The sequence below is a fragment of the Acartia tonsa genome, chromosome 4 (genome assembly GCF_053477335.1).
Source record: "Acartia tonsa isolate MP-2025a chromosome 4, ASM5347733v1, whole genome shotgun sequence".
NCBI classification, from domain to species: domain Eukaryota; kingdom Metazoa; phylum Arthropoda; class Copepoda; order Calanoida; family Acartiidae; genus Acartia; species Acartia tonsa.
Window position 1 is genome coordinate 39,564,338 of NC_137263.1, and position 12,856 is coordinate 39,577,193.

Genomic DNA, 12,856 nt, shown 5'->3' on the forward strand with positions numbered 1-12,856 from the left:
TTATTGAAATGGATATAGAATATACTTGGATATTATGACAAGGATAAAATTTAGGTTTCAAATTGGACATCATTTATTGGCCAGTTCGTTCATCCAGTAGCAGAGGAGGGGGAGGGTGTTGATGGGGTGTATCATTATTTTAGCCAGCTACAAGTTTCACATTATTAAAGATTAAAGTACATAATAATCTGGTGTAAGATGCAAGTAATAAAAAATCCCTTATTGTTGATCGTCTAAGATGTAAATTTAGTCTTTGTGTCGGTCGTCCTGTCTGGTCTGTAATGCTCATGTCACAATATTTTGCGCATTTTTTACGTGAAAAAGTAAATTTTAAAAATGTCGATCGTCTAAATTACCCATAAACTCAAAAATAAAATCTAAATACCTAATGTAAATTTATCATAGGAATGTTTGTTGATTCATTACATATTATTTACGAACATTGTATCATCAATGTGAGAATAAAAAACTTTACAATCTAGAAAAAATAAACGATTCTTTTAAAATACACGAATTTTTTAAATTACTAAAACAATTAAACTTGAAATTTATCATTAATACTAAGGATATTTTTTTAAAAACAAGGATAAAAACGATTGATAAAAGAGCGTTTTTATATTTTTTGCCAAAATTTCCAAAGAACATTTTTTAAGTTCAAGTCTGAATATAATAACATTGTACAATAAACTTGAAATGTTGCTGAGTAAAACCATTTGGCCTATAACGTTTTTGTATATGAATATTCTTTTAAAGTTCCTTTTCTGCCTTAAACATATATGTAACTGTTAAAATTATCTAAAATAAACTTTTATTTTGGATTCAAATAAAAATTCTGGACAATATAATACCGTTGCCGTTTTCTCCAAATTATTCCTTGGTTTTATGTATTCTGCTTTACTTCTTATTAAACTTGTATGAATGCATATTGCTTGAATGGACTTATGATTTAGCAGTGAAGCACTGTATGTGTCTGCGCATGGAAGCCTGGAATTCTGTTACACATTCCTGAAATAAAAATGTTCAAATTAATTATCGAGGTGCTAAAACTAAAAAATAAACCGCATTTTTTTTATACATACAGCTATTTTAGATCGTAATGGAGGGAGATGATTTACTATCCCACAAAGTTTTATAAACGAATTATCTCAGTCGTTGGCTTAAAATATCCACTAGACGGCGCTTTATATTTTATTAGATTTCTCTTAGAAGGATGGTGTTATCGTCCCCCAAAATAGCTATAAACCTTCACATGACCTATATGAGAATCTACACTGTAAAGGAAAACCATATCGGTACAGATTGGTTAGAGAGATCCTTAGGTAAAGACAGACAGACAGATACACAGAGATCCTTTTACTTAATTATAAGGATTTTGAGATAAACAGGACTGTGACGTTACATATATAAATCAGCCATAGTAGAAAGCCTAAATTCACTCGATTTGCAAACTTTTATTGATTAACCAAATAAAAGTTAGACAGACATGTGTTACAGCATGATTTGCCTTTTCAACTTTTATGCGAGAATTACTTTTCAGGGAAGAGATTATGGACAGTGGCGTGCATAGACATTTGCCAAGGGGAGGGGGGGGGGAGTGAGCCTTGAGGGTGCGAAAAGGGGAAATGAAGCCCCTTGAAGTCTTGCCAAAACACAAACGACGGTTTGGTCCGACAGTGGAATGTTAAACACGTGAAACTAAATTTTTTTCAAAATACTTTTTTCATGGGTGAAATTACATATTCTTTCAACTATTTCCGGTAATCTGTTAGGAGGTGGTCATTTTTAATTTGAAACACAGAAACAATTTTTTCCCTAAGTTGCGCAGCAATAACATGAAATTCAATTTATGTGGAAAAAAAGGGGGGGGGCGAAAGTGACACTTTTTGAAACCAAAACTAAAAGTCAACAAAGGAACTCAACTAAAAAAAGAGTTACAGGTCTGAGATTTTGCATGGCAGTTGCTTTATAGGGGTAAAATATGGAACTGTGAAGAAACGGCGGCGCAACCGCCGAAAACCGCCGTTTCCCGCCGAAATTTGTTTTGCCTTTTCTCGGCGGTTTTCGGCGGTTGCGACGCCGTTTCTTCACAGTTCCATATTGTACCCCTATAAAGCAACTGCCATGCAAAATGTCAGACCTGTAACTCTTATTTAGTTGAGTTCCTTTGACTTTTAGTTTTGGTTTCAAAAAGTGTCACTTTCGCCCCCCCCCCCCTTTATAAAAATATCAATTAGAGAATAAGTTTACGAACATAATGTTTCTTGTTTTGGTTTGCATACAGTTGACCGCAGCTTAGTAAACAATAAAGGATAATTAGGTTAAGAGTATTAAAAGGTCCAAACCAAAAGAAAAATAATCACATGATTTTTCTATTCGATATAAAACCGGTTTGTTTCTGCTGAATCAGATTCAGAACCTTGTAGGAAAATCAAAATTTAATAATAACAGATATCTCATTAAAATATTATGGAACCACAAAAAGTTCGTGTATTTAAAACAACTCATTCAATCAAGGACGCCCAAGCCTTTTTTTTTGCATTTTATAGGTAACTTTTTTTCTGTTTGTACGAGTATTTTTTTTTTTACATTGTGTGTGTTTATGAGTGAGTGAGTGTGTGTTTGAATGTGTGTGTGTTTGAATGTGTGTTGTGTGTACATTATATTTATCCTGTCTTATAAATATCCTACCCCTGTTCTGTGTGTCATTCTAATTCCTGACATATCATTATAATGGACCAACAGACCATTTACTAATATCTACAATTAGCCAGGGATCAAAATGGATAAGACAATGGCCGATAATTTGATACACATTGCATCTTTATATTAAAATTAGTGGTGGAAACTCAACTTAATAATTTAACCAATCAAAATTCACGTTAGTTGTTGAGCCAACGAATTAGAAAATGTTGCTATAAACTAGTGTAATAAACAGCCCATTGTCCCCTCTCTTTCTGACAATTAGCAGTACATTGTATATAATATTTTTCTGTGTGTCTTTTCAAGTAGTACATGAATAATACCAGAAGAATTATACCTAATAAGACAAGAATGATACCATCCATAAGTAATTGTGGTTGGACAAAGTGAGCGAAGAAGAAGATATGTATTAGTATATTGCAGCATGATAGACAGACCGACCGCCGACGGACCAAGTATATTATAAATTGGGTGCTCATTGAATTAAAAATCAGCCTTATACCTTGTTTAGCAGCCGAGAAAATCATGTTTCCCTCTATACTTAGCTGAAAGAAAGACGGACATTTTGACTTAAAGAAAAGCTTCCCTGATAAAAAAAAACTACAATCAAGACACGGGTAAAAATTAAGTAGATATAAGTAAAAACGAAGGATAGCAACCAGAATTTGGACACCAGCGGATGTTATGCAATAAAAATAAGGCAAAATATTTCACTTTTATGACATTTTTTCTGCTGGATACATCTGTCAACAAGAAACCAGTTTTGTTACCATCAAGTGTACAGGAATAGGTAAATAAAATGTAAATTCTATTTAACAAGGATGACAACGCCAAATAAAGGCAGCTTACAAGTTAACAAATCAAAGACATGCATACTGGCTTTTTGAAGAAAAAAAAATCGTAGCTATTTTATAGTGACTTAAAAGTATCAAAATCTAAGATTTTTTGGTCTTTATTTTTTTGAAAGCTTTAAAGAGCATAGATATTATATCGTATAAAAAAGGTTACAAGGTGACTTGACTACTGTTATTAATATATTGACAAATTAATATTGAAAAATAATTGAAGTTGGGGCATTAAATAAATCTCCTAGCCGAATATGATTTATTTCTACCATTTTAAACTAATATTCTTTTTCCTTTTTCTCTGAGAGAAAAAGAAAAAAATGTACCTTATGTAACAAGGGGGTGGGGGGATAAAACGTTATAAAGAATGTGTGTCCTTTTAGCACTTGATTAGTACGATTCATATCAAGCTACAAAAAGGTTTCGTGATTTTTAATCTTTTATACCACAATTTATATTTAAGATATAGGTAATTTGATGTTAAAAAGAGTTTTCAGAGTTTCAAGGACAAAATATTCAAGGGATCTATTCTAAGGGCTTACACTTGTAATGTTTGTAATAATCCTGTTTAACTTTTAAGAATTTTTTGCGGGTAAGAGAGGGACATCCTACAAATCAAGACTGAGAAAAATTATTTACCATACCCAGAAAACATACAGAACCTAGAAATAAAGAAGCGGCGCTTTGAAAAAAAAGTTATATAAAGGTTACCGCCCGATTTTAGAATAAAGAATTTACAGTAGATTTATTAGACTAGATGGTCACTCAGACACAATATTTTTGTTGATATGTAGTCATAGTCATATATGATAAATCCTACGAATAACTATAACTGTATACATTCTAACCCATACGTGGTCGTACTGTTGCTACGCAGTTTACCTATTGAGAGTGGGGATCTAGTCATTCTATATATATTGGATTAACGATTCATTTTATGGTGGAATTTCTCAACACAGGGTTAGGAGACCGCTATTTTACGGAATCAGGTAATCTTATGCATTTGTACGGATAAATGTTGCTTTTTAAAACTTACACTTATTTATATTTATTAAAAATTTTAACTAAAGTTAATTGACAAAATAACTTTAAATGAAAACGAGCCGTTAACTTCACAAAAAAACAGGTTAAAATGATTTTTATAATAATTCATAAAAGCGGTTGCGGTTGTTGCTGCCGAAGCCTGCGGAATGCCATACATCACAATTCCAACGAGTAAATTAACTTATTTTCTTGTTTGAACAACTTTTAAATAGCCATTGTATTTTGTATTAAAACTGTATTTATAATGGCATTATTACAACCATATGGTTAATTCTAGTAGTAATACATATTGGTCATGATGTCGACGTAACTACCATGCAAAATAGTTTTAATAAATCTATATTGATCAGATATCCTTTATTCATATAAACTATGGAATGTAATTGAAAGGATTTTATGCAAAAAGTTTAAATCCGCATTAGAATCAGAAAGTTTAGTTTTAAAATGACTGAAAGAAATAGAATTGTAATACATCTCTTAGAAATATTAATCTTTGCTACATGTTGATAATATATATAAATATATATTTTGTATAATAATATAAAATATGCCAACACACAAAATTTATTATGTTTTCAAATCCAATCATCTTTCATTTTAATTTATAATCGATGCTTGCTTTATACCCATTTCTTCTTGCTTACAGTTTTCAAACAATCAGACAATTTAAAAAACAGCGAAAGAAATATCACAATGCAAGTGTTCATCGTCGGGCTTTAAAAAAAAAATAAGGTGGGATGGTTTGGTTTTTATCTTCTATAACTATCTAATCCTGCGGGGCTACCCAATACCCAACCTAAAGTAATAAACAAACGAAAAACTACCCACCCTCTCCCCCACATTTTTCAATTTATTTGAAACATAAGACGAGGGGAGGGAGACATTTGTACTCAAGGCAAGTTAAGGAATTCAATAATCCCCTTATTTTTAAATATCTCCTTTTTAAAAGTCGAAAAATAGTAAATGAAAACCTTAAACAAATATGAAGCCCCACTGAAAATCACAGATGGGTGGAGCATTTTTAAACATGTTTTGCTTCAGACCTAATTTCTTCAAATAAAAAACAAAATATTTTGACAAAAAATAAAATGCTAAAAAAACAATATTAACATTATTTTAAAAACACTTATTTTATCTTATGTCTGTGCTTTTAATAATATTTCAAATGTTTGATGGTATATAAAAAGAAATGAATGTGTTTAATCAAAACATATTTCACAAAATCTTTTTTTGAACAAGATTAGATTTCATAATAACTTAGGTATGCCTTTTGTCATGAAATAGCCATTTAAAATATCCTTTCACGACTGGAAATAAAGGGGGGGGGGGGGGCGTAATGACATTTATTCGTAATCCGTGAGCAAAATGGTCTAAATATTTAGCTAGACCCTTCAAACTTGGTATATAAGCCTAGTCCTATAGGTATTACATCTAAATGGCAAAAAAATCCAAAAATTTTTATTTTAAGGTTAGGTTAGGTAAGAAAAACCCTGCGGAAATGGGGTTTTTCAGCTTTTTTGGTCTATTTTGATTTGGAAACTTACCTTAAATTGTTTTTTCTTAGGGTTTTAACTTAAATACACTGTATCTATTCATATGGACATTATTTAAGATGATTCAGCAAGTCGGGGACCGACCCCAGAGGGCTAGGTGGGTGGCCCGCAGGGGTTAAGTGCATTTTTCCCAATACATATGTTGTGATACATCTAATTATATGTTTTTTAGGTCAAGGAACTCAAATTTAGAGCTAAAATAAGCATTAGACTAATCTGAAGCTAGCCCCAGCGGGCTAGGTTGGTGGCCCGCAGGGGTTAAGTTCATTTTTTCTAATATATATCTTGTTATATATCAAAATATAGGTTTTTTAGGGCAAGAAACTCAAATTCTGAGCAAAAATTAGCATTAGACTAACCTGAAACTAACCCCCCCGGGCCTGGTTGGTTTTCTGCAGGACTTAAGAGCATTTACCTAACCTAACCTAGAAACTTACTTATAATTTTACTTGGATTTTTTTAATAAACTTTGTCTATTAATGAGGACTTTATTTAAGATAATCCAACAAGTCGGGAACCGACCCCAGCGGGCTAGGTTGGTGGCCCGCAGGGGTTAAGTGCATTTTTTCCAATATATATCTTGTAATATATCAAAATATAGGTTTTTTAGGTCAAGAAACTCAAAATCTGAGCGAAAATTAGCATTAGACTAACCTGAAGCTAACCCCCCCGGGCTAGGTTGGTTTTCTGCAGGGCTTAAAGGCATTTACCTAACCTAACCTAGAAACTCCTTAAATTTTTACAGGTTTTTTTCTTGTATAAACTGGGTCTATTAATGAGTCGAGTACCGACTTATCTGAAGCTAGCCCCAGCGGGCTAGGTGGCTGGCCTGCAGGGGTTTAGTGCATTATTTTCCAAAATACATCTTGTGATATATCAAAATATAGGTTTTTAAGGTCAAGAACTCAAATTCAGAGCTAAAATAAGCATTAGAATAATCTTAAGCTAACCCCAGTGGGCTAGTTGGGTTGCCCACAGGGCTTAAGTGCATTTTACCTAACCTAACCTAGAAACTTACATTTAATATCATTTTTTTAGGTTTTGTTTCTCAAATAAACTGTCCATTCATGAGGATCTTATTTCAGATGATCCAGCAAGTCGAAGACCGACCCCAGCGGGCTAGTTGGGTAGCCCGCAGGGGTTAAATGCATTTTTCAGAAAAAGTATGTGTTATCATACATCAAATTATAGGTTTTTTAGGTCAAGAAACTCAAATTTACAGCTAATAAAAGTATCAGACTAATCCGAAGCTAGCCCCAGCGGGCTAGGTGGGATGCCTGCAAGTCTTAAGTGCATTTTACCTAACCTAACCTGGAATAAACTGTGTCTATTTATTATTTAAGATGATCAAGCAAGTCAGCGACCGACCCCACCAGGCTAGGTGGGTGGCCCGCCAGGGTTAAGTGCATTTTCAAAAAGTATGTGCTGTCATACATAAAATTAAAGGTTTTTTAGGTCCAGAAATTAAAATTTAGAGCTAATAATAGAATCAGACTAATTTGAAGCTAGCCCCTGCGGGCTAGGTGGGTTGCCTGCAAGGCTTAAATGCATTTTACCAAACCTAACCTAGAATCTTACTTTTTTGAAGGTTATTTAATTGAATAAACTGTTCATGAGAACATTATTTAAGAGGATCCAGCAAGTCGGGGACTGACCCAGGCGGGCTAGGTTTTACATAGATACACAGTGTTTAGTCCTAAAGCCATCATTTAAAAGATTCTTCATACAGGAGGCTGACTCAAGGAGGTCCCCAACTTGCTGGATCATCTAAAATAATGTCCTCATTCATAGACACAGTTCATTCAAGGAAAAAAACAAAAAATAAGTAAGTTTCTAGGTTAGGTTAGGTAAAATGCACTTAAGCCCTGCAGAAGATCTACCTAGCCCACAGGGGTTAGCTTCAGGTAAGTCTTATGCTAATTTTAGCTCTGAATTTGAGTTTCTTGACCTTAAAAACCTATATTTTGATATATAACAAGATGTATATTGGAAAATAATGCACTTAACCCCTACGGGCCACCGCCCTAGCCCGCTGGGGCTAGCTTCAGATTAGTCTTATGCTAATTCTAGTTCTGAATTTGAGTTAACTGACCTAAAAAACTTATAATTAGATGTATCACAGCATATATATTGGGAAAAATGCACTTAACCCCTGCGGGCCACCAACCTAGCCCGCTGGGGTCGGTCCCCGACTTGCTGGATTATCTTAAATAAATTCCTCAATAATAGACAAAGTTAATTCAAGAAAAAATATGTAAAAATATAAGTTTCTAGGTTAGGTTAGGTAAATGCTCTTAAGCCCTGCAGAAAACCAACCTAGCCCGGGGGGGTTAGCTTCAGGTTAGTCTAATGCTAATTTTCGTTCAGAATTTGAGTTTCTTGACCTAAAAAACCTATATTTTGATATATTACAAGATATATATTGGAAAAAATGCACTTAACCCCTGCGGGCCACCAACCTAGCCCGCTGGGGCTAGCTTCAGATTAGTCTAATGCTTATTTTAGCTCTAAATTTGAGTTCCTTGACCTAAAAAACCTATAATTAGATGTATCACAACATATGTATATGTATTGGGAAAAATGCTCTTAACCCCTGCGGGCCACCCACCTAGCCCTCTGGGGTCGGTCCCCGACTTGCTGAATCATCTTAAATAATGTCCATATGAATAGATACAGTGTATTTAAGTTAAAACCCTAAGAAAAAAACAATTTAAGGTAAGTTTCCACATCAAAATAGATCAAAAAAGCCTAAAAACCCCATTTCCGCAGGGTTTTTCTTACCTAACCTAACCTTAAAATAAAAATTTTTGGATTTTTTTGCCATATAGATGTAATACCTATAGGACTAGGCTTATATACCAAGTTTGAAGGGTCTAGCTAAATATTTAGACCATTTTGCTCACGGATTACGAATAAATGTCATTACGCCCCCCCCCCTTTGTATTGATTTGGGCCCAAAAAGGGGGGGGGGAAATGTGGTGACTCGTCACACGACATACCAGCAATTTTATTTTGGATGCTTCTCCCTTAGTTTTAGAGATAATTGGATGAAATCTTTTGGGCTGGGTCACTAATTACCCCAACTAGTGGTATCTTTAAAAAAAAACGGCGGCGGGACCGCCGCTCCCGCCGTCCGCCGCCACCAAAAAAAATTTTTTTATTGCATTTCTCGCCGAATTAGGCAATTTGGAATCATTTGAGACCATGTTATTTTTTTCAAAAATTTTTCCCCTTACAAGCAACCCTGCGGGGGGACTTAGTCATTTTTTTCAAATTCTCGTTTATGAAGGTATATCTTAAATACAGTATGCTACTCCCTTAGTTTTAGAGATAATTGGATGAAATCTTTTTGTTTGTGTCACTAATTACCCCAAGTTTTGGTATCTTTCAAAAAAAAAACCGCGGCGGGACCGCCGCTCCCGCCGGCCGCCGCCGTTTTCCGCCGCCACCATAAAAAATTTTTTATTGCATTTCTCGCCGAATTAGGCAATTTTGAATCATATGAGACCATGTTATTTTTTCAAATTTTTTGGGGGCGATGGCGGAAAACGGCGGCGGCGGATGGCGGGAGCAAGGTTGCTTGTAAGGGGAAATTTTTGAAAAAAAATAACTTGGTCTCATATTATTCCAAATTGCCTAATTCGGCGAGAAATGAAATAAAATTTTTTTTTTGTGGCGGCGGAAAACGGCGGCGGAAGGCGGGAGCGGCGGTCCTGCCGCCATTTTTTATTCAAATATTTTCAAATATTTTTTTACTGACCTACCTAAAAAGATTTTGTTTCAATATCTTTAAAAGCACAGGAGTAGCACTGAATTTAAGATATACCTTGATAAACGAGAATTTAAAAAAAAATGACTAAGTCCCCCCGCAGGGTTGCTTGTAAGGGGAAACATTTTTGAAAAAAATAACATGGTCTCAAATGATTCCAAATTGCCTAATTCGGCAAGAAATGCAATAAAAAAATTTTTTGGTGGCGGCGGAAAACGGCGGCGGACGGCGGGAGCGGCGGTCCCGCCGCCGTTTTCTTAATTAAAATATTTTAAACTTACCAACCTAAAAAGATTTTGTTTCAATATCTTCAAAATCACAGGAGAATTACTGTATTTAAGATATACCTTGAAAAACGAGAATTTAAAAAAAATTGTAAGGGGAAAAATTTTTGAAAAAAATAACATGGTCTCAAATGATTCCAAATTGCCTAATTCGGCGAGAAATGCAATAAAAAATTTTTTTTTGGTGGCGGCGGAAAACGGCGGCGGACGGCGGGAGCGGCGGTCCCGCCGCCGTTTTTTTTTAAAGATACCACTAGTTGGGGTAATTAGTGACCCAGCCCAAAAGATTTCATCCAATTATCTCTAAAACTAAGGGAGTAGCATCCAAAATAAAATTGCTGGTATGTCGTGTGACGAGTCACCACATTTTCCCCCCCCCCTTTTAATTTTAATATGTGTTAATTTTCTTACAGAAAAATAAAAACACATCATTTTACTTCAAGACATAGATCCATAATTAATCTTGAAAATCAGCTAAATAAAGCTAAATTTCTTTAAAAATGAAAGACACACAAAGAAAAAACTTTTTTGGAAACCACAGATTTAGAGGTCCTAGGGGCAATAATAAATTGAAATAAGATGAAAGATAAAGTATATAAGTCTGTTTTCAAAAGGCCTAAACAGAATATTTAAATTACAAGATTGGTCATCAGCGGTATTTTAAACACTGTTATATCATTAGTAATATTTGTTGGATTATTGTGCTTCATACAAAATGTCTACTTTAAATCAGAAAAGAAATTTTTTTTTTTTTTTTATAAAACGAATTATCTGGAACATTTGGGATATTGGATTATAATTTACTAGAACCCAGAGTTTTATAGTCGCGTTAGGTAACTTATTCTTTGCTAAAAACGTTGGGTACTTATATTGTTTAGTCTACAGAAAGGTTAATCATCATCGGGGATGTATATCAATTTATCGCCCATTGTCTTAACTATCTATAAGTAAGGTTACTTTGTATTAAAGAATTTCAAGAACATACTTGCTACACTACATTGCATTAGACCCCCCTTCCACCCCAAGAAAAGAACACCAACCTGAACCAGAAGGACGTCCTTTTCTTTCTCTAGCTCCAGAAGAGGTCTGACCGCCTCCCTCATATACTTGTCACTCTCGGAGTTCATGAATGGTTTCAAACTCTTCTCTACACACTTGATATCTATCCAGGCCTGCACACATCCGTTGCTATTCATACGCTGCACATAAATATAAGAAAGTATTAAAGATAACTAACTACTTTAACCCTAGCATTTAGTGAAATAAAATAGACAAAAAACATTCCGGGACATGCGTGAAGATTTCTTAAAGGAGAGCTCCGTCTGTTTGTGGTTAGCAAGATCTTAACAGACAAACAGAAACATAATACATAACCCATAATAAAACAACACACTTACACACTCACACACATCAAATTAATATTCAGAAAATTTTAAATAAATTGGATTATTTTAAAATGCATAATTTGATGATTAAAGCTATTCGTTAAGGAACAATTTAAAAAGAAGAAAATATTTGATTTTAAAAATAAACAAGAATAAGAAAAGCAACGAATAATACCTCAAACATTTTTAATAAATAGATGGTAATATGAAGGTTTTTTTATTACCTGGATGCAACAGAACAGCCTATTCAGTTCCTCGCATATTGCCTCCACCAGCTTATTCATGACACGCACCACAAACTCCGCGCCCATCCGCGACACCTCCGAGTGTACACAGGCCGCACTGTGCACAACCTCCTTCACATAGTTGCGCGCTCCGCCGCTCGGGCGCACACACTTAGCCCAGTCAAACTTGCCCATGTACATGTTGTGCTCTATGACCGCAATAATTGGCTCACATTTTAGTTCTATGTAAGCGTCGAACAACTTCTGGTCGAGCACCTTGTACATGCTGATGGCCTCACGGCTGGCCTTCTCCAGAGACAACTGCTCAATATCATTCAGATTTTTGACAATCTTGGGAACCACGAAATTTCTGGTGAACTGGCAGTTGTTGAGGCACAGCAGCAGACGTTTTGAGTCTTGGGGGATGTCGGTTTGATTGCTGTAGTAATTCTCCGTTGCAGCGTTCTACACAATATTGAAGGTCAAATTTTGAAAAGCAAGAGAAATTTTAATATATTTTTACCTATATTTTGCACTACATTAAAACTGTTACAAACCTCCTTGATTTGCGAAAAAAAGCAGCTTGCAAAATTGTGCTTAAAGCAAAAGAGTCAAAGGTTTGCTTTGTTAAAATGGAATTTGGATAACAGAAACCTAATGGTGCTTTTCCTAAAATTACCTAGCGGGCACTGAAACCCAACTCGCCTTATTTTAAAAAATAAACAAAGCCTTCATAAAAACATACAAAGAGACTATCCCCCCCTCATCTTAAATTTATTTCTAAATAACCACTTTGATGGAAACCACCATTATGCTTGACTTTATTAGAGCTAAAGCAGGGAGAAGGGAATGATATTCTGAAAACAACTCTAAAGGAAAATTTCCCCAAAACCCCCTTCCCCTTTTCCTCCCCTTCTTTCCCATCCCTCTTCTTCACTTACATGACAAAAAACAAACTATATCACCAGATACCCCATAACGTTTCGTGATTTTATGTAGAATTGTTGGTTAGACTGGCTACCCCTAAAGTTAAAGAAAAAATCTTGAATTGA

At 34.7% G+C, this 12,856-nt stretch overlaps 1 protein-coding gene across 3 annotated transcripts in view; it reads right to left on the minus strand.

Moving 5' to 3' along the window:
* Positions 1-306: 306 nt before the first annotated feature.
* The window catches only part of Sec5 (exocyst complex component secretory 5), a 305,887-nt gene continuing 293,337 nt past the window's right edge, over positions 307-12,856 (minus strand). For all 3 annotated transcript variants that reach the window (XM_080158076.1, XM_080158075.1, XM_080158077.1), the window contains 3 exons: positions 11,805-12,269; positions 11,236-11,394; positions 307-1,005 (listed from right to left, as the gene is read on the minus strand). In XM_080158076.1, the coding sequence (XP_080014202.1) occupies positions 940-1,005; positions 11,236-11,394; positions 11,805-12,269 (690 nt within the window). In that variant the 3' untranslated portion in view covers positions 307-939. The remainder of the gene's footprint in view (positions 1,006-11,235; positions 11,395-11,804; positions 12,270-12,856) is intronic.